Genomic DNA, 27,851 nt, shown 5'->3' on the forward strand with positions numbered 1-27,851 from the left:
TTGATCTCACCGCCTGAGTCACGTGACCACTTGTTAATTTCAATTAACATTTGTAGTTTGTGAATTACGTTGCATTAATAAGTCAAAGTCTATTTGTATCTAAACACAATATCATATGGGTAAAATTGAAGAAATTAATAAGAAAATTATGATGTATTCGAAACTGACCCAACAAATGGATCTCAGATTTGTTAAATTCATTGAAATTTGAATTCGTATCTATATCAGCAAAGAGCCAAAAATTAGGATTAATTTTACCTTGTTTTCTTTTCCAGGAAAAAACGTCAAAGCATATTGATGAAATTACGTGTTCCTTATTTACATTGTATGAAAAGGCAAAGACAATCTTAGGTGCAAATATCGGTCAACATTCCACATACATAGATAGATGCATATTTTAGCTTACTGACACTTAACGCAATCCCAAGTACACGAATATTCATCTTCACCCAATACGCTTATTAATGGAGAATGTGTGCTGAGCACTGCTACAACAATAATCTGCGAATGTGGATGTGATTATCACTCACCACAAATATGCACAACAGTATGTACCGAGCACCAGGTTTGAGAGGATACAACGATAGAAAAATATACAAAATGGTCAAATACACGTGTCGAAGAGAATATTGATACATTAAGGATTATTTCGGTGATTTGCCAAGATCCTTATCAGCTTTTGTTGACTTTGCTAATGTATGAGCTGTGAGACTTTGTTGTACAACTAAGTGGATGTCTGTAATCAGTTTGTTTTGGGAAGGTCCTTGATATTTCAAGCTTGGCAGAGAAAAAGGAAAAGGAAAATATAATTTAGTACTGGTTCCGATAAAAGTTTTAACTAGTATCAGGCAAAGGATGGCAGCGGTATTGGTTTAATGTTCGAAAATCTTGAACGATATAGATTTGTACATTATCAATACACACCACCGAAGTCTGATATGTGTTTGAAAGAGCAATGACGAAAATGGGATATCGTTCTGCCTGTATTGTGTTTCGATACCTCCATGAGAGGTTCAAACCAGCTCCGCCCGTCGTTAATACGTATAAATTTGCCAGCGGTTTCAAGGGTAAAAGATTACAAGATAGCTATATGTGTTACGCAGACTTTTTGAACCATAGCCGAAATTCGTGTTGTGTTACAAGATTTAAGCAACGCCTTTACTCGCCCTCTAAACGCCAATAACACAGACAGAGATCTTATCGAGCTCTTTTATCAAGACAAACTGGAAACTTTACCATACTGAAAAGAACAGTGCAGCAAGCCTAAAAAAGCACCATCCATGTGGGTAACTATACAACCGCATAACAGCAACTAAAATTCTCACAAACCATTTCTCTTCATCCTCTTTATCGTAAGTCTAAGAGTCATTAAATATTGCGACAAAACTTGATACTAATAAACCACCACATTGTGTTGAATTTAGATATCTTAATACGTAGGAGCCATGCCATTCAGGGTCTCGAAACATGCACTATCCATGAGTATGGCTAAAGTAGTCTTTATCACTTACCAAACCCGTTTTGTCGTGTGTAACTCAATAACTGTATTGTGTCACGTTTTCGAAAAACCTTCAGTTGTTACAGTTTATTGTTGACCTCCCGTGAACATACAAATTGTAGCTGGTTTTCAATTGTAATACTTATATAACATTCCTTTAGTGTAAGACCTTATATTCAAACAGCAACTTGTCAATAAGTTAGATACTGAAACTTGCAAGTAAGCAAGATGCTAAGCACATCTTTGTAATGAGCATAAATAGACATTAACTTCCCTTTGTAGCGAATTGTTTTACACAGAATTTATACAATCAATGTTGAATGAATTCACAAGCAATCCCTCCGCAATACTAACTCAGCATTCAATTGTAGGGAGACGATACTCACTCTCCTTTTGTGAAAAGACCTGATACTTACTTGGGAGACCCGAAAGGACACCAGGTTTCCTTTATATATATGCATTAGCAACATTGTCCACGACGAAATGTGATTTGCAATATTAAATCGTACATAATAACAACGTTCATAATAATATTAATTACATTGTACCTGCTGCTTTGTAAATTATAATAAAAAAGCATCTTTCTGGCTGAGCTACCTATATAATCAACATGACAAACACTGTCCTTTGTACACGATTAGGATGACAACGTTGTGCCCACTGTCCTAATTACATAATTATCATGACAAACTTGTACCTTCTTTCCTACGTACATGACAGTAATGAAAACATTGTACCCACTGTCCTACGTAGATAACCATAATGTCAACATTGTACCGAGTGTCCTATGTTCATGATGACAACATTGTACTCTTAATTACATAGTCATAATAACATTGTACCTACTTTCATAATTACGTATTTCGGATAAAAACACTGTCTCACTGTCCTTCTTCCATAATTATAATGATAACATTTAACCCGTTGTCCTATTTACATTATTATAACATTGTATCAACAGCTTTATTTACTGTTTGCTAATGATTAAACAGTATGGTATGTATAGTGATTGTTCTATTCTATCTACAATCACTGTTATAAGATAGTAATAACATTATTTTATCATCATTACATCTCACCAATAAGTACATTGTAATTTCGTTATATGATATATAGTTTCTGTATACATGCACGTGGTTATGTACTTTATCAATCTTGTGGTTAGGTGCAACGGAAATTTACCCAACGATGTATTATGTCCATATATCCTCAATCATACTTAATGCAGAACAGCTGATGCGCTGTCACTGACAACATGTTAGTGCTGGGAAAACTGGATGTAAGAATTCGTACTTGTTTTTGGTACTTTAATACAATTATTAGGTCCTTCACTAAAGGTAGCGCAAAATGTAAGCAAACATTCTTTAATAAGAATATCAGAAAATAATTAAGGTTAAAGCCTCTACTATATTGTACAATATATTTTTATCCCTTCAACATAACTGCTATTGGTATTCAAACACATATTAAGTGAAAGGCATGCCGTATTAAGTACACCAATGTCTTTATTGTTGTTATAAAATCATTCCATGGTGAGAGGACAAGGATACACACTTTAACATTCCACTCAGTGACAACAAAAACCACATGTTTCGTATGTTCTTACTTGCTTCGCTGAGAAAACGACAATACTATTCATATAAAAAGTAACTACTTTAAAGCGTTTCCACTGGAGAAAAACTGATACAGTAATGTAAAGAAAAGATACCAGGTTTCTAACTTGAAATTACTTTTAAGGTTTTGCCTGATTTACAAAGGTTATTTCACAGATGACTGTGACGTCATCATGTCTAACGTGTGCGATTTCATAATTCTCTGTTACACTTGTCTCTAACATTGTTTTTGATTGTTTAAAACAGTTTCTCCGTTAACAAACTATGTACCTGTAAAATGCTTTGTTACGTATTTTTAACATTTCGAATAAATCATCTTAGAGATATTTTGGTACCGAATTATATATCTTTATATCCACTTCTTTTTTGTCATGTACTACTGCGAATGTATCTGGACAAACAGCACAATGCAATATTCTAGTTTCTTTTAACATGCAAAATATTTGGAGTCTGTTAGTAATCAGTTTATATTATCCTTTTGACTCGTTACATGTGTAAACATGCACATGTATGACTAAACCAATAATTTGATTAGCTATGGCCCTATATTCCGCACCCTGAGAGGGAAACCGACACCATACTACACATAAATCTCAGTCACATATATCAACTTTCCTATGTCGGCTCCGTCAAATTGGGTTGAGAAAATTTTGCCCAGACTTCTAAGTTACAATTCAAACCTAGCAGGATCCTACAATATGACATGTGAAGTACCGAAATGTCATCGGCCTAAACCGTGATGTACGTTGTGATAATGAGTCTAATGGAATTGCAGTCAGGTTCTTAGGTAGTGTCGTAGTACTGATACTAAGATGAACTAATCTGTGATATGCTATACCAACCTTACGCATTTCGATTAGGGTAAGTTGTATTATACGACAAAAGCATGTTGGCGGCGTACGAAGGTAAGTATGCCTAAGCTACAGTGACCTATGAGTTAAGTGGTAGGGTGAGAAGTGATAGAACAGATAATACCGATACAATGATGTGACACATTATATATCACTGACACCGCAGCCTGTAATTGTAATATTGCATACCAGTGCAATAACATTGATGCTAAACTAATAAAAGAAAATGATTTGTTTCATGTTATCGATGATATCCTATTGATCTTACACAAGAAAAATCCCAATCGCGAAATTTTCAATTGTGAAACTCAATAAAATTGCCCAGTGAATAATACTAGTAACGTACATGTTAATTGATCTGGAAAATTACGGATCATTATATGTGAACAAATATATCGACTAATAAATAGCTGTCTTTCAAACGGAATCAACAGAAGTCAACGAGGAAAATCCGCTTGGTGTTCTTGTGAATGCCGTACAGTACATGTTTTATATACTGGAAGTGATCTAATAAAACAAACCAAGTGCATCCTCTAATACAGAAGGATAGAATGTTGTATATATCAATATAACCGACAGAGCTATGTACCTCAAATCACCCTTATCAAATAGTAAACTCATCCACGTATACTTTAAAAGAATACATTAAATGGAAAGTAGTCTGCGTTTCCTTAATTACAAGATAAGAGGTTTAATACACACAATGTATGCAAAGAAATCTGTATTAGATAAGGTAATAGCTGGTCATGTACAGCAATAACATATCCTTGTCAGCATCTATTACGATATTGATTTACAAAAAGACGAGTGAATAGCACTTCGCAGAATTAACAGTTAAGTTAATTACAGCTAAATAATCTTTTCAACGTATCATACAGTTGCTTGTAGCCTATATCATTCGCCAGTGACACTACATGTCTTAATGTTAGTAGGGGTCTGAGGAATATCCAATTTGACCGCAATCAATGTCAAAATATAGATGAGGAGGCGAATATACTAATTTAGATATATTGGTAAGAACGTGCGGATGTTCGTTTGATGCTGATGACTTGTTACTAATACAACTCTTTCAAACGTGATTCCGTCAGACAGCGATTTCCTGTACATGTTAACACAGACCAACATATTGATAAAACAATTAACGTATAGTACTAGAGCCAGCAAAATTGTCGACTGTCCTTAAACAAGCACGTTTAAAAAAACAGGAAAACATGTACACTAAACATAAATATATTGTTGTTAATGATGTCCCTACAAAGTTCGATAGTCACGTCAAATTGTAAATGTTACTTTAATTTCTATTTCAATTTCTAACTTTCTCGCTTTCCTGACATGGTATTATCGTTAATTTCATAGTCTCTGCATTGTAGGACATGGTACTTTGAGTTAATTGGAACGTGAAAACAAATATATAATTCATAATAGCAAATCAGTGATATGAATGAAATATAGAAGTAAAATATCATGGATTATTTCATAATCAATATAGTAAACAAGACAGGTTCATCAAACAATGTTCTTTACATACTTACCTCAGCTTCTAAAACGTTCCTCACCATATTGGTATTTTTTCTTAGACGTATGAAATTGCCCTGATCCCGATGATCCCGATATTGGAAGAACCTCTCCGCCCCTACCCGGTTTGACAGTAATATGATATGTAGAACGGTTAAAGTTTGTAGTAACAGCACACTCGCCATCATCCCGATCCCGTATGAATTCTGAAGGCCGTGACCAGCCACTGTACCCGATCAGTAATCCTGTCACAAATACGATACGCAACACACTCCGCTATTAAGGCGACGCCATAATACCCGCGACATATCGCGTGCAGTAGTTACTGCTTGCCATGTGGATGGGGAGTTTGGACGGTATCCCCCTGAATCAATCAAATTCACAGTGCAGATTAGCAAATAATTTGGAATAAGTGCTATTTCCAAACTGAATTTAAAACACGTTTTGTTTCTCTCTCTCAAGAAAACATAAATATTGAATGTTGAAATTACCACCTCCTCTCCTTTCCCCGCTCCAGGTAGGGGTGGTGAAACACCATTCAGTAGCTGGCTATGTACACGACAGGATACAGTCAAAGTGACCACGTGGGTATCAATGTAGTTAAGTTAAACCCGTTGTCTAATCATCCAAGTATATATCCACTATAGAATTATTTCCATTTGTCGGTCGTAAATAATAAATCCAATTGCACTATAATCATTTTCCTTGGTCAAGTCGTGGACTAGGTGAAACTGTCACTGCCTTCTTCCTGAAATTAGAGTAAGAATGTGTCAATTACAACTTGGACTCGATGGCGAGAGGAAACGAACCACACAGGGGCGTTTCTGCATGTATAATGATGCTCACTCAAGAGAAAACTGAACGCGAGAACAATAACGTAGAAATTAATATCAACTTTACAGCATGCAAGGCTGTCTCGTGGAAATGGCATTGTCAAACAACGTTATGTTCATGGCTTTCCTCACCGTCAGGCACACGTTACATATACATATCTATGCTAGTAATGTTAGGTGTGAGCACATGTCTTCTATTATATATATATATATATATATATATACATATCCATCTCCTCATCATAAAAAGACTTTTGCAATGTTAAACATACGAGTATACGTTGTTCCGTCATGGGTCAAGTCGTGATATTTCACCATTGTGATAGCTAGCGAAAGTGTAATGGTAAAATGGAAAGGGGATTTAGAAAGTAGCGGGTTCATCTCGACTCTGCCCTGAATTGCACGCAGCCTGTCGGAGTAGCTGTAACCACTTTACAGTTCGAATGAGTAATAACGCGGTTTGGGAGGGCCAACATCTGATTGACAGATCGTCCTGGCTCTTCTCCACGTGGAATATCGTTGCATAGTTTGCAATGTTTGGTCTGCTGCAAACATTTAACACTAACCGCACTCAAGTTTGGATCAACTGAGAAAGCTTCTACATAGAACTAACGAGAGAGAACACGAGTGTAGACTTGGATATACCTATAACAACAAGCCTCCACACAGAAGCTTCCAATCTTTAGACCACACACTATAGCAAGTATGTACAGTACACCGTCACAGGCAGCATTTACCAAATGTCTATTTGTATATTCTGCTTACATTTACCCGTTTGCTTGTCAAAGAAACTCCCATGTATTCGTCACCACTGCTTTGAAGAATTTTTTCCAACAATATAGCAGGAAGTTGATTTATCTACTGTTTTACGTCAATCGAGAGACACGACGCCGCATATGGTTTTTACAAGACACTGTCTGATAACATTCAACCGTCTTACTCAACAAGTCTGCTTGAAGTAAAAAATAAAATAAATTATTTCTTATACGTTTATCAAAACTTACCAAGATAGAAAGATTACACTTTGAAATAAAGATACATTTATCATTTTGATAGCTGGTTGTGCAGTCGAACCATCGATTCGCTCATAGGTTTCTTTGACAAACACCTTATGGCCTAAATATAGATAGTGATATTTTGTTTCTATTCTGACCAACATCCAAAACCTGATCCAGATTGTTATGACTTGAACCGACCATGTGTAAAGTGATATACACGGACCCTCGGTTATTTCTCAACTCGTCAGAAGAAACGCGGCGCAATCGTAAAGAAAACAAAAGTGGCTGCTACAGCTAGACGTCTGGAATCCGCCACCGGACCTTGACCTTGAGACAAATCTGTGTTACCATACCTTACGTTTTATTTCCTTCCCCGCAGGTGCACTATAGTAATCTCGACAAGGTGAGTGCATGTTGTTGAAGTCTGTGTGTCGTAACATTTTAAAGATCAACATATGCGCGATTAATGAAATATCTCCTTGAAGTTAACCGTGTGTACAAAAACAAATAGTTCAATATCCTTCAGTATGATCAGATACGCGCCGTGTTGTAATAAAAAGTCTTTACGTGTTGTCATGCGTTCCGTATAATATTGTATAATTATAAAAAACAAAAAGACACAAAGCTCGATTACTTGGACATTATTTACCGTTACGTTCATTAAATGAATAAGTATAGAGCTGATCTATGTAAAGGGGCATAACTCCGCCAGTGTTACACACTGCGATAATTTACATGACCATGTTTGTATAGTTTTCAAAATTGTCAACATTACCGGGTACTAATTATCTCAGTATCGCATATGCATTTGTATATTAATTGTTGATACAAGGTTGATATTGACTTACTTCTCCTTTTTACAACAACAGAATTATACAGTATGATTAACAGGGAATACACATACATGTTATCGTCTATCCCGGGTTTCGCTGCTTCATTTCTTAAAAGATACACAGACATATATGTAATTACCAAATAGAAACATATCCACAAACAGACAATAAACAACAAATAGTAAAATTGTGATGGTTCAAGACACAAAAAGTCTCAATAGATTCAGTTTGATGCAGATGAATGTCCGTACCATGTTTGCTATGTTCCGGAAGTCAAAGAGAATTACTCTATTCCGGAAGTCAAAGAGAAATACTCTGTTGCGGAAGTCAAAGAGAAATACTCTGTTGCGGAAGTCAAAGAGAATTACTCTGTTCCGGAAGTCAAAGAGAAATACTCTGTTCCGGAAGTCAAAGAGAAATGCTCTGTTCCGGAAGTCAAAGAGAAATACTCTGTTCCGGAAGTCAAAGAGAAATACTTTGTTCAGTGACTTTTGCTGAATTAAACATCTATTCTTTTCTTTTAAAACACCTAATTATTCTCATAACTTTTCATTTACATATGTCATCGTATGTATCACCTATGCGAAATTAGTTAACTAACATTTTGACCCTTTTGACATGCATCGCAATCCATTCATCAAATTGATGAAAATTTAATATAACAGAAAATAAACTCCATTTTTTTACATTAAAAACATCTTTGTGCCACGCCATAGAATATGCGGTCGGAAATACTGATATATCGCTTAAACAAATAGTATATTCATGGCTTCTGTAGAATATGTTTGTAGGATATGCCTGTATTTGTTTCAGCACATCATACATGTAATTATATTCCCTACAATAACAACAAGGATATACCAACATGTGAACATAATCATAAACCAAACTCCAGTTCACTAAAACTAGTTCACAGTGATATAAAGGTACAAAATTCGATACACGTAATATAGGAATATAATTATCAAACTTGAGAAATAGAAATGTTTGATTTTTTCCAACATAAGATATATATAATATTTGATATTCGGCATATAACATACCATAATGACAACCTATACTGAAGCGTGTATGATGAATTGCTGCTAGAGATAACTAAATGTTGAACAACACGTACAATGTTAAACATTTAACTATACATAAACATACACTTAACATTGACATCCGTATGATCCCGATGGAGTCAAATGCATTTAACATTACACATACACAGCACACAAGCCTAAGTTCAATCACTCCAAATTAAGTCGCTTTTTATTCCATTTTAATGGTATACACTTGATATTTAACCTACTGCCTACATAAATTAACCTGTAATTCTAGCGTTCAAGCTGTGTTATGCTACAAACATCATTTATCAAAAACTTAAATTTGCTACAGGAAGCACCTATCATGTCGGAATGAAAAATTCCCTACATGTTGTGAAGGGATTGGCTACAGATACTGGAAGTAGCAAGGAGATACAGATTGTAAAGATACAGTTGATGAATATATATGCAATTACACTGATACGATAAAGGCTCGATATCTAACACTATCCGTTCACTGACACACATGCTGTCAAGTCTGCGAAGTGAATGATGAAAGTCGTACAGGGATTCTTGTCCACAAACAAGTGCCAGTTATAATAATGATGGCATCACTGCTATAGATGAATTTGAACATTTTACTATGTAGCTAACGAATTCATATGAGATCTTATAGACATAGGAGGATCATTTTTTTAGAACTTCCTCTTGTAAACCGTAAAATTCTAACCCGCGATTCTCAAATGATACAGTTGCCAACCCATGAACTACTGACATTGCGATTAAGATTTAGATTAGGCGAATCTGATGTTAGTTAAGCAAAGGTGGTTGCCACAAGGGAAATGGGGCCACATTACCCTGTACAAGTGTATTTCCTGTGATGTACGGTAGGTAAGCACAGACACAAACCCCATCACCTAACCGCAAGTTTTACCTTAATATTTCAGAGACGTTTAATACCAAGAGACTGTCCGGAAAAGAGATCCTATTTTGAAGATAATTATTTAATAAAATAACGTAATTAGTGATACGTAAAGAGCAGTTACTGATGTGTAAAGAGATGAGGTTGTATCATCAAAGAAGTACCAGTCGTCTAAGAATTAGGCTAACAAGCTCACTTACAGTGTCTACGACCATCGCGAAATGAAAGGTTCAGCTGTGTTTTCAACTCTGTATCCATGCCAGTCGAGTCTTCAAGTCACCTTTGTATTCTACATTATCACATATACCATAACCTAGTAACTGAAAACCTCGTAAAAAGTCTTCACATATTCATTTAGCTGAAATCCATTTAAAATTTTATTAATTACAAACTGATTGCATTCGGATATTTCTGCCATGGTCAGCTAAGCAGGTCCTATTTATCTTCATATAAAACTCCAGGCTTAACAATATGTAATGATTGTCCCTTATCTACATGATAACACACGATCGATTAGTTATTATAATCATTGATATTGTTTTAAAGATCGTTGGATAATGATGGAAAAAACAAAAGTGGCCCACGGTGATGCACTGGATAACACTATCATATTCAGACAGTGTACCTGATTATCAGGCCAAGCTGACGACGTAGAAATGGAGCAATGATTACCTAACAGTGATAAAGGGAATATTAGAAATAACTCTATCTCTGACTTTATCACACTGATATAGAGGCAATATTAAGACTAATTCAGTCGGTGACTTTGTCAGACTGACATAGACGTAATGTAAAAACTAATTCAGTCGGTGACTTTATCAGATTGACATAGACGTTATATAAAAACAAATTCAGTCGTTGAGTTTATCAGATTGACATAGAGGTAAAATTAAAACTAATTCAGTCGGTACTTTCTCAGATTGATTTGTTAATATCTGAACAAACTCGATCTGTTTATCAAACTGAATATCAACTTTATCAACCGACACAGTCATGAAATTGTCAGTGTTTAGATATACCTACTGTTATGATATACATAAAAAAACAAATCAAAAAGAGAAAAAAAGTAAATACTACAATCGATTGTAAATATATTCGTAAGAGATACATATTGGTTTCATCAAAAAGCTACCTGTCTACACAAGTATGCGAATGTAACAAAGCGTTTCCAATATTTCAATTGTGACATACGTGTAATAGACTTCACGGCACTGAAGACTATAAACTACATTTTGCCATTATTAAAAAAAGATATTTGAAGGCGAAAAAATTCACATAAGCCTCAAAAATGTCTTTTTTTCATTACAAATTGCATGAATAATTTAGTTGACCATACAAACTAGTCGTTTTCATTAACTTGTTTCCTTATTTTAGCAGAAACGCCTCAGAGTACAACACTTCTATCGTTTCTTAAATTTAACAGGAATCGAAATAGGGCAATCTCTGTACAAACATCCCACATCTAATAACAAGAAGTGGAATCAATTTTGAATACATTCCATTAGGCCCATCTGAGGTATTGTTTTCATAATTATTCAGCTGTGAAAAATAGCTCCTTGTGCGTTAAAAGTTTTTTATCCCGTTGGATTTCTTCTCCAATGATTACATGTTTTATTTTGATTTGTTTTGAATGAGCCACTGATTGTCACAATGGCCCGTATAGATCGAAACTTTAACAACGATCAATTATAGTGTTACTTCCCAACCGTATATCACTGAAATCACATAAGCCAAAACATCAACCTTGCTGATGATTTCACCACACTGTAGTGTCCAATGTCAAATAACGCTTTCCAATTTACATGTTCATTTAATAAATGGACAATGTGATAAGCTAACAGACAAGGATTAGTGCGGATTAACGGTATCACCAGGTTAACAAATATAGGTCAGTTTACTTCCTAACAGAGGATTTCTACCTCAGCAAGCTAATAACATAACAAAAGATTACATCTCAACGGTGGGTGCCTTTATTACAAACCCGAACACGTTTTCATGTCATTTGGAGCACCGTTTACCGATCTGATGCATAGAGTACCAGGTACCAGAGGGTCACGTGATGAATTTCCTTACATTGATACTGTACATGGCCATTAGCTGTCCATCAAATATATCATAACATTAGCACACTTAATCCCATGTCGTTTAATTGGTATGTAATCACTAACAGCATGGATACATGAATACTACGCCTCATTACCACAGTAAGATCAGGTAGGGTGTTGTGTATGACGTCCATGTAAGACATGAAATCAATAGATAACTAGTCGTGTACAAAATTAACCTATTTTCATTGATGCAGAAATCAAATGGCGATGTCTAGATAGAGGAAATCTAAGTACGCATCGTACACAGCATGGCGTTATTGTATAACCGATAGTGATATAAAGATGTCAGGGCAATCACTCTACAGAAAGGGGCCGAATTTCATATTCGTAAATACATAAAAAAAAAAAAAAAACAAATATAATCAACTTCATCATCGACATCCTAATTAGAAATCAAGCCGTACATTAATGATCAATAATATAAAGATGTTCCAGATCATCATTTTAAATATACTTATTGCTACACATTTCGAAATGAACTTCGAGAAATATAAAGAATCTTCTCTACCCTTTCTTTGACATATTGGAAACACGTGGACTAGTCAGTTGAGGCGAAGCATTTCCGTGACCTCGGAGTTGAGGTCATGTGTAGCTATCTAACGCCTCAGATTTAAAGGACTATACACATTGTGATCCATAACATATGAGAATGTTACCAGATGCAGAATCATCCCTAGTTCAGACACCATGTGATAAAGCAGTTTGAACAACTCATTTCAAAAACCAGCGCTGATTTCCCCTTTTATTTCCCGTCGTCGTGACTTGCCTTTATTCTATAGAACTCAAAACAAAGACTAATCAAATACCAGTGTTACATAATAATTGTAATTCCATACTATAAAAAGGAGTTTTTATTAACATTCATCCCCCATTTACATTTCTTTCAGACCATATTAGATAGAGAACTGCGTTAATTTTTTTTATTAGTGGTCATTCATAGATCCTAAATGGTACATGCAATTGCTGTATTTAGATTTCTTTAATTTTCTGACTAGAACTATTAAAAAAATAAATACGTATTTTCATACTGTGGTACTGGAAATGAATGTGGCATCTATTCGCAGTTTTGATGCTTTCGGGATCAATATCCCAATAAAAACGTGTATGTATATTTATATATAACGAAACTAAATGTTAGTACATCTTTTGAACACCACTACAACTATTTAACCTAAAAATGCCGCAGAGACTACCATTCTTAAAGGGGATGAAAACCAGTTAAGTAAAACAAGCTATAGTGTACATCCAAGGACAAAATATTTATTGGTTCATTTTTTCACACAATGTGAATGAATCTAAACCATAATAAACGAAACATTTCGAAACATTAAAGCATATCCTTCCGATTCCAACATGGGCTTTTCTAATGGATACATGGGTATGGTACAGTACATGATATTTCGGTAGTAAAAACATCAACCATTGCAACGAAAATATGAATGAATAGCGAAATTTTTTTAAAGAACTAGCGGTCAGTTGACTCCTGCCTGCACCAAGGGGAAGACGTGTACTTACCAAAACATAAACGACTAGGAAACATGTGCACCGCCCGCTACAAGTCCACTTGATGAGGGACATGCTGCACAGATTTGTCATGCCAGAATAGATTATGGACTAAATATAACTTCAGCAGGTCAGTTATTGTAGTATGCATTCCAGAGCACGTCTCACGAGGAGACCAGCATTTATAGAACTATGCACAAAACTTGGTCGACAAATTCTTACCTCCGTCCAATAGAGAGTTACGAAACTACACATATTTAGACTGAGGCTGTGAGCAGCTATTCATACACATGGAAGTACATTGATGGTCTGCCGTTAATTACAAGAAGGGATTAGAGTTCCCCGTATGTCATTAGTACGGAATTGTTCCTTACCTACTGGTACTTACATAAAGCAAAAGAATATCTGGGATTTGGGTAGCAATATACCGACAATATGTGCCCCTCCATACACGTTCCATTGCCATTTTATTATCAGGGAATGCCATAAACACAGAAAGAACATCATCATTGTCGGCCAGGTTATGGAGGAGGAATAGGCAGTAAATACGTGATGCACCGACGTCAGGTATATTAGTGTACACAGTATGCTGCTTATATAACATATTGTGCAACAACACGGATTATTCGGTTAACAAGCTTAATACCCGGTAGTTTTATACCAGATTAATTCAGATGAGGAAATTCATGTATAACTATAAATTAGTAGTTTAAACTTGGCACAGGGCATAGATACTTATAAATAGATGATAGTGACATTCGTCAATTTCAAACATTTTACAGATTAAAACGATACTAATCAAATAGAACAGGTATAGTTACAAGTGTGGGCGTATCTTCTCATTCACAACTTTTTTTTGTCAAAGCACTGAATTGAAAACATTATTTCATGATCAATGGAAATAACATAAACAGTCGTAATAACTTATTTATATAATTAATCTATTAGCATATCCTATCACCTTAATGGGCACAAAGAAAATGACAAATAAGTTTATGATTAATCGCAATTTATGGATCATTTCACTTTCTTTAAATGAACGTAATCCCACCTTTATATAAATTGTATAATAATAATAAATAAATGATATAAGAAAATACACTTAATCATGCCTTTTACTGAAAAAAAAACAGTTTCAACATACCGTGAATAGGATAACATGATTACTCAGGTACTAGACATGTATGTCTTACCCTGTATCTAAGGCGGAAGTGTGAAATGAATACACCGAAACCCTACTTTGTACTCTCAGTTGATAGTTTTTTCTCGAACCTATTCTTATAATATTTTAGATTAAAAAGGTTTGTATCCATGCTTTGATAATTTGCATTCATATTATGAAATACAATTAGACGGCTATAGTAAAACGCAATGTTTAGTGCGATAGTCAACATAGGATATTTACGAGACACTACCGATTACGATTAACAGCATGAAACACATGCATGCAGACAGAGCAGGTATTCCACAGTCTCTTTGATGATCAATGCAAACGATGACCTGGACAACTTGAGTTAGATATTGAATTCAATTATGACCTTTTACTATTAATCTCAGGCGACATGTTGATATGTATTAACTTATTTCACATTGACATAGGGCCTCTTGATAAGACGATAACCTTAATGTGTTTAAGTACTCGTTAACCAGTATTGAACATATTGAATAGAAATCTATTAAAATTACTCAATTCGGTAAAGTGTATACATGTATCACAGTACGACATCGTGTTACAGAACCTCAGATTACAGATTTAAGATAACGTAAACAGAATCAATAGCGAACTACAGTGGAATAAAACATTCATGATCCGACACATAGTGTCAGACAATGGAAAATGAGAGAAAAAAAAACAACAAAACTTTCTAGTGTCTGGAGAATTGACGTTAAAGGGGGCGCGTACCTGGATTTGGGCCTGTTGTCTATTCCGACCGAAAAAAAATTATATGCCGGGCAGTATAGTTAGTTCTGTAGCCAGAATACAGTACACATGAAAAAACAATTTTAATTATGTCAAATTCACGTCTTAAAACCCATTTTATAATCATAAAACCTGATCTAATGATTGTGGAAGAAATGCGTAGTGTGATAAGAGTTCGTGTATGTGATAGTGTGAACTGACATTTGATTACGTCACAAGTGATTCAAAGGATTGATTAGTTTGAGCAAAATAAGTCTGCGCTGAATTTTTTCTAATGAAATAATTATTCCCGAAAGTGCATCTCTACGGATAACTCTTTGGTATCAAAACATCAGATACAGTATTAGACATTAGATATGATAAACTTAGACCTTATTTGCTGACTATAAATCGCCGTTGGAATGATTATTGTCAGGTTTACTATGTAACGGATTCTCTAAATATTCCAGCAATATAGGAAAACGTGTACAGGGCTATCCTACATCTGATATCAGTAAAGCTAATGGCAGATACAAGTGGAGATACAGGGTGTATATACTACCTGTAGCATAAACACTAACATCTTGTCCTCCGATCCGCTGTTCCTAATGTTTGGAAAGAAGCAAATATATCTCCTTCGAATAATTCGGATACACCTTCGTAGTATAATCCTTTACAGAATTTGGAAATAAGAAACAACCTTCGAATGAAGCCTTGGTCTTGTCCTCTGTACATCTAACTTTTGTTTTAATGACTCTACTCTCGCCATTGTCATAACAAGGCCTTATATCCATAATGTTTAAGGCGCGTGGCGTGTAGGTATATACAGTGGTCGCCCTCCTTTACACCCTCCAGTACTGTTGTAGCCCCTCGGCCTTTAGCCAAGTAGACAAATGGATGGCTAACTGCTAAGTCAATGCAGAAATAAAATCCGTTATTCATTAGGTTTTCTCCATAAGTAACCAAGAAATTTTAGCTGTTGAAACCACATGTTAATCAGAGGAGAAAGTCTTCTCACGTTAAACGAGGGTAAGTCGATCTGTTTATCCTACGAGATGGTTGCAATTAGATGTGGTGGCCGAATGCCAGCACTATCCGGCGTAGTGTCTGACTAAGACCTAGACCAGACACACGCAGAGGCTAATAAGATGGTAGCTTACTTTCAAAATGTATCCCCAAAACTGATTGTCCGTGTCATATCACAGCTCCCATAACTTTCTCAATCCTCTCCCAGATCTGTGTCTGTGAGGTTAACTCTAAATTATCACGCTATAACAGCAACTTTATACGTTCGACAATGTAACATAGCCAATATTATGTTTATCTTACCTACATCCTAACCGCATAAAATAAGTTCACATTCTCGACAGCAGTAGAATCATACTGCGGTCACACAGCAATCAATCATCACCTTCCAAAGTCTCGATTAATCGGCACTAGGTATACTCTACAGTGTCAGTTCATTTTTTACGTGAAAGTTAAGAATAAAATCGGTACTTTCTATATATTCCCAAATTAAAAAAAAATATTGTATCCCTGCCCGCAAACTTAATAACATAGTTCAGTCTACAATACACACGGAATGCTGGTCCAACATATAATGAGCATGAGATCATATATCCTAGTGCTGACCTGTAATATAACAGCCCTAATACCAACTCATAGCTTTATACAGTGTACATGTACGTTAGACGAAATCCGAACAGCGACCTTTAAAAACTTAGCCTTGTATCACAATGGTGCATGTAAACGATTTCAAACACCAAGTAATCTTTGTTGATATCTTTTTAAATCTTTATCTCGATACTTCACACTTTACACAATTTATAAACAATTTACCGTTATGTAACATGGTCCCTTTACTGAACGTTTTTATGGTTACATTTACCATAAGAAATATAAAAAAGCAAACCTAGTAAAATATATTTGTTGTAGTACAACGTGTTGTATTGGAATATTTTGAATGAAATTCAGCTTGTATGTTTACAGGCATGTAAATGATTTTCGTACTTATAAGTTCAAATATCAAAGGTAGAGTGAGTACGTTGTGGGCCAGTGTGTGTACGTTGATTCATGTTTAATATGATACTGCACGTGGGTAGAATTACAAGTAAAAACATGTGTGTACACTTTATGGTCTATATCGGTTAGTTAACCTTAGTCTATTGCTTTTATAAATTATAATAAGACGAAAGTTAAACATTGTGCACACGGATTCTATCTTCATAGCAAAACAGCTTATAGTTGTAAACTAAAGAACAAACCATTTCTTTTCAGAAATTACTTCTTAATCAAGTAACATATTTTCTGTGAAAAAAAATATACAAAGACACATCTAAACAACTAGACAGTTATTCATTTACTTATTGTTTTGTTGATCGTCCTTGAGTGTCCTTGGTTTTTAAATCTATATAAGTTTGATATTATTGTGTATGAGTCATTACGCCCTACCGAGAGTTTGTAACAATACCGTGATGTACAATATGCAACTAATTTTCAACACAACAGCTGATAATACAGGGTCGTAGTATACTTCAGTATTCTATCAACAATAATCACGTAATTAGAAATAGTTAATGATTTTTTCATGATAATGATACAGCGAAACAAACCCGATGAAACATTTTTATATCTTGAAGGTTGATAAATATACACTACTCCATAAGTTATACTACACCATGATTATATGAGAGGTATTATAAATCATACTTGAAGCCAGTATGTAACACATGTTTTAACACCTAAACCTGTTTACCAAATATGATATGCTCCGGTTGCATGTGAAAATATCGTCTTGGTGCACGCTCCAGTAAATTAAGCTTTAAAACAAATGAGGCATTCCCTTTGGAACATAAATTAATATGTGTCATTCAGAGTAAACGTCAACAGCAAATCGTGCCGATTTGTTATCATGGACATAACACCATGATTTACACGACCGCTTGTCTGTATCGACGGTACTGCGATAATATATCACATGCACACATCTCTGAAATATAGGGCTGACTTTTACAATAGCATGTACTATGAGCATTTAGGCATGTAAAAAATAAACTTTCACACTTTGTAAATATAACTCATCTGGATAAATTGTGTAAGAGACACAGTACAGCTAAACAACGAAGTGAACTGCATCATGCATCTGTTTTGTCATTTTAGGACTCATCAGCGATGCTAAGATAATATATTGCTGAGAATTAGTTGGTATCATGCATATCGAAATTGGCCGAATGAAATAAAACAAAAAAAAATCAGACGGGGAGATGAAACAGTCAAATGGATACTCCTTGATGGTGAAATATTTATATCATTGGTACCATATCATAAACGGGTAAAAATACGAAAAGTAAGTCAAATCTGGAACTACTGTATATGATTACTTTGTTAATTAATAAATATGTCTGGCATGTTGTAACACAAATGACGAACGAAGACAATTTCTAAGTCGTGCGCTATCCGGGCATATAGATTAAATATTTATAAAATAACATGCTTTCATTGCATGAACAATGATGAAAAAGTGTTATAGTAATTACAGATCAATTACTATTTTTCCATTTGTATTAGAGAAATATAAGGATGATATAAAATCTCTACAAATGCAAAAGATAATAATTATAACAAGCTAAACAGATGTACTGTAATAAATAATGTTTATCTTCAATCTTGTAAATAAAATACTGTATAAGTAGTATTTTGCCACATTCATGAATTTCATCGATGATTTTATAGATTTTACTACATAAAAGTGAGCTGTAACTGCCTAATATCAATACAAAAATACGTTATTAGAATCAGACTGAAAATGGAGTTCAAAATTAACAGAGAGCCGATAAAACAACAACAAATCAATATTAAATACATTAAAACGATCACAAACTGTAAGCAAAATGTCCGTTATAATACTACTACAACCATATCAATCCTGTACATACCTCTGATTAAGGACTGGCCGAAACATTGCAGGTTGGCATTGAATATTCTTCTAACTTATAAAATGGTAGTCAAAGATTAAAAGAGAGAATTCGTAATATTTGGCTTTGTGTTATAAGTGTAATATACCACAGAGCGTCTTTTATTGGCTGCTGCTCCAATCAGAATTTGATTGTGATGTCATAATATTGACAATGATCTTACGTCATGGATTGGAAATGGCGCCACAAAATGACTGCCTCCGTTTGTTGATTTCCCCCGACACTTCTACTCTAAAATCTATCATAATATAATCTGTTTCTGAGTTATGTGATAGAATATATTTTGGATTTGCTTTCATTTCACATGAGATTATAGGAAACTCGTCTCTATGATTTAAGTTTTCCTCGCCCAGACTAAAAAAATATAGATAAATAAAAAAAAATCCCAGACTTGTTCCATAAAATCTAGTACGAAATGAAATCGCATTTAAGATTACATACATCCATTCCATTGAACGTTGAAAATACATAACGATGTATCATTATTTTTAAGTAAAAACGTATAACTTTGTGAAAACGAAATATCTTACATGTACCTGGTGGGACATGTTGATGTGGCAGAATATGCTTTTAATTCCGATGTGTCTTGTCAAATTCTGTTTTCTTTTTTTCCTTTATTATCATATTATTATTGAGATGTCGATATTTTCTTTGTTTATCTTTTTTTTTTTTTAACTTTTTTTCACTTTTTGCCCCTTTGAATATGGGTTCAAAATCTGATTTAACCAAAGTAATGACAACATGATGAATGCAAAAAGGTATGATAGATATATGTATATGATCACTGTATGGTTCAGCTGTTACATCATTTATAGTCGGCCATAAAACCATCTCTTCGCTGATCTAAACATCAGACTTTATCGTCTGTGTCTGTATCAACAATTAATCTGTTTGTAACTCCTGTCACCAAAACGTTACTGTTGGTAACAATTGTTTGAAAGATTTACCAAATATCATTGCATATTTACAACGTTAATAGGAACAACTCACAACAAAAACAATTTAGTGGTTATAAATAAACATCTCTATAGTGAAGATACGGAAAACATAGCCTAATTATAATTGTAAATAACGCTCCACTACAATAAACAAAGCCACACTAACATAATGATGGAGACGACTTCCTCCTCCGGGCCTGTTGGGAGATAATACGGATAGCAAACGACCGCGTTTCACTAGTACATCTATAGCTGAGTTCGCTGTTGGTTGAATGATTATGTGACTAAATACGTATCCAACTTCAATGATGTTTTTATAGTAACAAGTATACAATCAACTTCAATTTCCAACAGGCAATGTTCAAAATAAGATGTTCAAAATAAGGAAAAACATCATAACAAGGCTACAAAATGAACTATGTGTATGCCGAGCGAAGGTAAGTACATCCTAATCAATGAAAACATGCCGGCCCGAAAGAATAATATCGTATAATGGTAACGGTCACCAAATCAAGTGTACCATTACTCATTCTGACGGAGACACACCCCGAAGTTAACGCAATCGTATAATCAATGTTTTAGAGACATATCAGCAAATTAGCTCTATGATATAGTCAATCTTAACGGGACAAATCACCAAATTAACTGGATCATATAATCAATCTTACAAAGACACGTCGCGAAATTTACTACATCATATACCCAGTCTTACGAAAACACATTATGAAGTTGACTATATCATATATTAAATCTTACAGAGACACGTCATCAAATTAACTGTATCATATAATCGATCTTACAAAGACATGTCGCGAAATTTACTATATCATACACGAAGTCTTAAGGAAACACATTATGAAGTAGCTTTATCATATATTAAATCTTACGGAGACTTATCTCTAACATAATTGTTAAAGATAATCAATCCTTATCTCTAACATAATTGTTGTAAGCTTCTTAAATAAATGTTTGATTCATTTACAGGTATCTGCCAAGCCAGCAGTAAATACATTCTTTTGAAGTTATGGAATCAAACACAGTCGAGGAAGGTTATTATCAGTAAAAGGGTATCCAAAATATTTAAATAATGAAGCATTTACAAATAACTAAATTGCTGATTGCATACGACTTATTTTAGTGTATTTTACTTCTAAACTTAAAACAATACACATATTATCTAACACTATTTATACACTTTTTAGTCGCCAAAAAAAGGAGCCAACAGTCATACAAAGCTGGTCGAGCAATCACAAATAGCCAACATATAAGAAAGTCAATTATTCCAACAAAGTTCACATATACCTACTCAGATATACGTATCTACGACACAGGTAACAGATATATACCAATAACTACAGGTACATACGAAGCAAAATGTAACACGTAGCCAAACTTGAGGCAATAAACATCGAAACTAACGGTAAATCACACTGATCAAACCATAAAATATACAAAGGTAACACAGATCCCAAATAATTTAACACTGCCAAAACAACATGAGACAACATACAAACACAAACAAATGAATATACATAGCTTATAAAAAAACTTATGCAGCAAACACTCGAATTTCAATAGAACACATTGATATATATGTGTAGATGATGGTATCCGTAAACTACCGTACTGGCTGATCAGGGTTGTTTAAAACTGATCAAAATCCTGTTAATTCACAAGCTTAGTGTTTTCGTTTCACTAAGTTATGACAAAGATATACGATTTAGTGGATTTCAACGCGCGGGCTATATGGGTATATAACAGGTGGTTCCTTAGCGGTGGTGTACCTCCTAATGGGAACACACGAGGAATAATGCCTTTGAACTCGAAAATGCATTGTACGGGTTGTCTGTATGTTAATTCATCAAAGTAGTGAAAATGAATATATTCACTAGGTATCAGACTCTGTATTTAAGTTACAAAGAAGCTACCTGACACCAGTCAAATGGAATCCGATTATACATCAACAGGTACCGAAAACGAGAGGAAAACGGGCAAATACTTTGAAATAATTAAACATGACAGTCATTGCGCACCAAAGGGACCACACAGAACCAGCCAAAAGAAGTCAATCTCTTTTCGATTACATATAAATAAATCATTTGAAACGAAACGCTTGATAATGCACACAGCGCGATAAAGATTTAAAGTGTATGAACATCATAAACAAAATATAAAAACTCCAAATACAAAATCTTCAACAAAAGCACCGGCGGTACACCAGTAATAAGCAATCATGAAACTTCACAAAAACTAGTGACAAATCAAGATGCTCCGCAAAGAGTAACCTTATGGTTCCAAAGTGATAACGAAGGTTGTGTATAAGTATCAGTTTTGCAAGTTCCAAAAAAGTCAACGCACGCGATAGCAAAAGAGTCAACAAAAGAATATGATTAAACATCGCTACAGAAGGAGAGGCAACAAAGTTAGTGTAGACAGCTAAACCTTCCGAAAGACAGCGAAAGGAAAAAAGAGTCATCATTTCAACAGGAAAGCATTAAAGAAAAACACTGTCTTGAACTGATGTGTAGACGCTATAAAAGAAGGGAATGCCACAGAGATATTTCAGCAGACAGTGAACTCGACGGGAAGACACCATAATGATACGAGATGACAATATAAACAAAGGGTAAGGTACCAGTGACTGAGAATGCATCAGTACGACTATAACCAGTACCAAGGAAGGAATACAACAAACGAGAAGGAAAAACACGGAGGAGAAACCAAAATGAAACGACAAACAACATTTATTGATTAGACACACAAAAAAATGTGACAAAAAGGAGACAAAGCAAGCACAGAAGCTGAGGAGACACCAGAACAAAAAAAAACTTAAGGTGATAAAAATCAAGAACTAAGACCGCTTCCATACTTACTGTCGGTGTTTTGTAAGGTACCACAATAAAAGATAACATAGTGAAAGACTACAACAAAACACAACGAGAACACAAAAAGGAAAAATAACAAGAATGAACACGAGAAAACAGGAGAACGGCAGCATGAACAAGAGATATGGCGAAAGTACAAAAGAAATAAATACGGCAAACGTAATGGAGGTGACAATGGTACCGACGGGAAACAGGATAAGTAGACATCAAAGCATTATGTAATATATTCCAAAACATCGACGATGACGACAAAGCATCCTCCATATCATGGTACAATATACATTACAAAACGCTCGATTTCACCGACATAAGTAATTTAACTTTGACGTCAATTATGTATTCCAAATGCACCCTTTTAAAAAAGTTTAGTGCAGTTTTAACCATGTTATTCGTGCAATTTCAGAGGGCTGAAGGCAAGACATTTAGATGATTATATCTCAGTCTATGTCGCCATATTACCTGGGTCACACCTCCAAATATTATTCATGAGTGAATTGTTCTCGCGGACACAAATATCTGGCGCTTTATTATGCTGTTGTCCCAGACAGATTAAGACTCTAGCATGCTAAAGGGAATTTTGTCAGATGTAAATATGGCTACGTTCATATTTTGAAATAGATATATTCCAATGATGAAATCAACTAAATTCAAATACCTCTAAAGAGTACGTAATGAAATATATATTCGTCATGTGATAACATGACTACAGAAAACTTCGTCTTGTCGGTTATTTCGCTCCAAAACATTGATTCGTCATTTAGATGCGACTGTAAAATGAGAATCTATTGTTATGTATGTTTCATTGAGTACAGAATTAGTTGACAAATTGACTATATAGATATAAAAGAAGGGTAAATAACATAATAACATGTTTACAGTTAGGGAGATGAGACAAGGTGTTCTGGAACATCAGCCTTTTCTTTCACTGAGAATGACATTTTACACTAAGAACCAATAATGTTACGTTTTCAATGCAAGAACAGCGGTAGTTGCGAAAACACCTTTATAGTACTTTCTTTAAACATACACAATACTTTAGTTATGTCTTAAGCATCACTAAAAGGAAGCGTTTTAAAAATCAGCAATAATTATAAGGCATGAAGTGAAAGCACACTATAGTGTGTTCTTTACAAAAAAAGTTGTATGTGTGAGCACAAAAAAGTTACATGCATCATGTACACTTAGTTCGGTTAAGTAATCAGATTTGCTCAAAGTGGTAAAGGGACTAAATGGTTAGATTATCATTTCATAACTGATAAAAACTATTATAGTATATCAATATACGTGATGAACTCTCCTATCAAAACAGTGAATGTCGACCAGTGTTTGTTTGAAACTGATAATCTTAATCCATTCCTCTTCAAAAGTGCAATAATTTTATGAATAGTCTAATAATAAATATAACAACGCTTGCCTGAAATCAAACGTATGGAAATAATAACGAAATCTAACCATTTAGTCCCGTAAACGAAACATCATCGTTAGTTTGCAATAATAGAATACACTACCCTTTAACGTTAAACCATCTTACGAAGTAAGGGATTCTATTAATGGTAGGTACTACCGCACGCATGAGATAGCGGGAGAGAATTTGGAATCGACACAGGTTTTGGCACACGCATGTCATCTGTCATGATGGTACCAGAAAAACCTCTAGTTTATATCCAGTAGCATCAACATGCATCACGCGCGCTACATGAGCCAACTGCTTAGTACGTATGTAGTGGGTCAGTAACCGATTTTATGAGCCCCCGTTAACATGATGGACCATGCGAGCGACATATCCGAAGATATCATCAAATTAATTAAGCACGTGATTAACAACTGATTATTTTATACTCTTCCAGACATAATAATGCATGCGATCTCTACTTACTAAGTTATAACTTTCACGCCTGTGGCAATGGATACTGTGTTCCTATTATAAATAAAGATGTATTCAGAATGGACGGTTACAAAAGCAATTTGGGATTTCGTACAAAGATCTGAATGTAATATTTAGCATGGTCTGCATATATTGGTTTTCAGTTGATATGTGATATGGTTATTTGAACGTCTTTCCCTAATTCATATACTGTTTTATCAAAATTCTTAAAAAGCGGTGAATATTTAAGCTAATATCATACTGGTCCGACAATCAATCAAAACAATACAATCAGTGCTGTAGCATTACAATTAATGCTTGCTATTTCAACATCATATACGCTATACGACTGATAGCTGAAAATCCTATTTGGCAGGTTAATATAAGGGAAATATTTTTACATGACGCAGTTGATCTAGGAATGCACGGTGTACAGCATCAGAAGCAAATGAAATGAAAAAAAAAGCAAAAAACATGGAATATGTCATCATGTGGACAAGATCCTAATTCAAACTCAAATTGTATTAAACTAGGGCACATCATGCACAAAAGTTTGTCCAATCCAAGAAATTAATGCCACGTTCCCAAATAGAAAGTCCAATTGAATTCATGATGATTAACTTAACAAAGCGTGTAATAAAAAGCCATGAAACCAGCAAAGAATTATTGTTTCATCACAAGAAGCACACGTTGTAAAGTACGTTTTAATCCTAATGAAGTTATTTAGTCACTATCGTGTAAATAAATAACGGAGCTATATTGTCATACATGAAAATACAGATTCCAAAATATTGTGAAAATTGGTTAAACAATGTTACAGTATCAAAACTTACAGTAAGTGTTTATACAAGATATAGGTATACTACCTTTCATTAACTGATATACAATATAATCACAATGTCGTCAGCAATATCCTGAGAAGTCTCTGCTAATTCTACTGAAAACAGAATAACAACACAGGCACTCTAACTACACGAGGTCTCTATATGAGTCATTCAATGTGGAAATCTGATTTAACTTTCAATGAAATAGAGTTTTTTTTCAATTCGAATGATACCAGAACTACACAATAGACTGACACTTACATTATTTGTAGACCAGCATTAAATATAATCGTCTGTCATCTGATCCACATCTAAACCAGGTAATCCAGACAGACATCTGGAGGCACAGTGTGGAAAATTAGTCACAGATTATCCTATGTCACAGGTTAACAGTGCGAAATCATTTCCCTTAAATGTTGTTCTTATGATACACTGTGACCGTGATATAAATCGGATGACAGAGCCTATAAGACTACATCGGTATCGCTTCTACCTGTAACCAGTTGTCCTAACGATGATACAGGTAATGACCGCCCACAGTTAAGGTCAGCTCGCTCAACTATTAAAGTACCCATACATAAAAGGCGGTTCCGCTGCATGTCGCCCATGGCGTCAGATCAAGGCTCCAATCAGACATTGATTCGATAAATCATACGTTTTATAATTATATCCATTTGTAACTTCTACAATCAGCGAAATTTCAGTCAGCGATGCTTGTGCAACATTTCTGATATTTTACCGAACAACTCTCCGGTAATAATTGTAATATTTTACGAAAGTGCACATGGCATCTTATTCATGCAACGTACTTTTTAGAAAAGTCAGAGTAAAATAATATTTGTATAATATGTCCTCAGATATAAGGAACAGCAGTAAAGGTACGGCAAAACTTTAGGTATCAGCGATTCATTCGGTACACTCAGGCATCTATAACATTTATTAGGTCGATACATCTCATGCATCAAGTACACATCAACGAAAAAGATAATTATAGAGTTTTGAGGTGTAAATCTAAATTGTTACACTGTTTGCAGGTAAACTCTGGCAGTGTTTCTGCATTTAGTAACTGCAATCATCAGACTAGTATATAACATCGTATGTCTTTTCAGAGAATGGCAGATCGTTCGTTTGACTAACTAAACTTTTATCATGTTTACAGTGGGTATGGTATGATTCACACATGTTGTTAGTATTCTCACGGTAAAATTTATAAAATCTTTCCTTTGGCTCATAAGTTTTTTTTTTCGTCCTATCAAAAATTCATGAATATAGATCTAGTGTATTGTAGAGAGCAAATATACCTCATTTGACATTGTAGTTGAAGACACGAAATCCTCTGTTGATGTTGACTTATTTAATTGGGTTATAAACGATAATAATTGTTAGCTTGGGTGCATATAGCCTATACGTATGTGGAGTACAAACACAATCTGACGCGACAGCTTATACCTAGGTATCAATGACTTTACTTCAAAGTCCCAATTCATGTAAAACTTGACATCAAATGGCTCTGATTGTGAGGTGTTACTCATCCTCGGTGGAGATTCGATAACTGGGGTATAGGGTGACTCTCGCCGACGTATCGCGTAGGTGTGACCTCACAAATCCTGTTTAGACAGCATGACCTTTGACCGTTTCTCGCCTCTACCTGGAGTGTTATCAAACAATAATGACACAATTTCCATACGAAAATCTCTACGAAAACAAGCTCCATTCAGGAAAGGGATTTATTTGAGAATGGGGCACGCGTTTAACTTAGAATAT

At 34.8% G+C, this 27,851-nt stretch overlaps 1 protein-coding gene across 7 annotated transcripts in view; it reads right to left on the reverse strand.

The window, feature by feature from the left end:
• Positions 1-27,851, reverse strand: part of LOC132561834 (matrix metallopeptidase-21-like) — a 125,807-nt gene that overhangs the window by 26,965 nt on the left and 70,991 nt on the right. For 2 of the 7 annotated variants that reach the window (XM_060226538.1, XM_060226540.1), the window contains exon 2: positions 5,495-6,225. In XM_060226538.1, coding sequence (XP_060082521.1) covers positions 5,495-5,665 — 171 coding nt within the window. In that variant the 5' untranslated portion in view covers positions 5,666-6,225. Of the gene's footprint in view, positions 1-5,494; positions 6,226-6,582; positions 6,602-13,714; positions 13,738-16,164; positions 16,659-27,851 lie in introns of those variants that run through there. The other 5 variants (XM_060226541.1, XM_060226537.1, XM_060226536.1 and 2 more) reach the window with 5 other exon arrangements.

Source organism: Ylistrum balloti, unplaced genomic scaffold (genome assembly GCF_031769215.1).
Source record: "Ylistrum balloti isolate Yb309-2 unplaced genomic scaffold, AGI_CSIRO_Ybal_v1 Utg371288, whole genome shotgun sequence".
In the NCBI taxonomy this organism is placed as follows: Eukaryota; Metazoa; Mollusca; class Bivalvia; order Pectinida; family Pectinidae; genus Ylistrum; species Ylistrum balloti.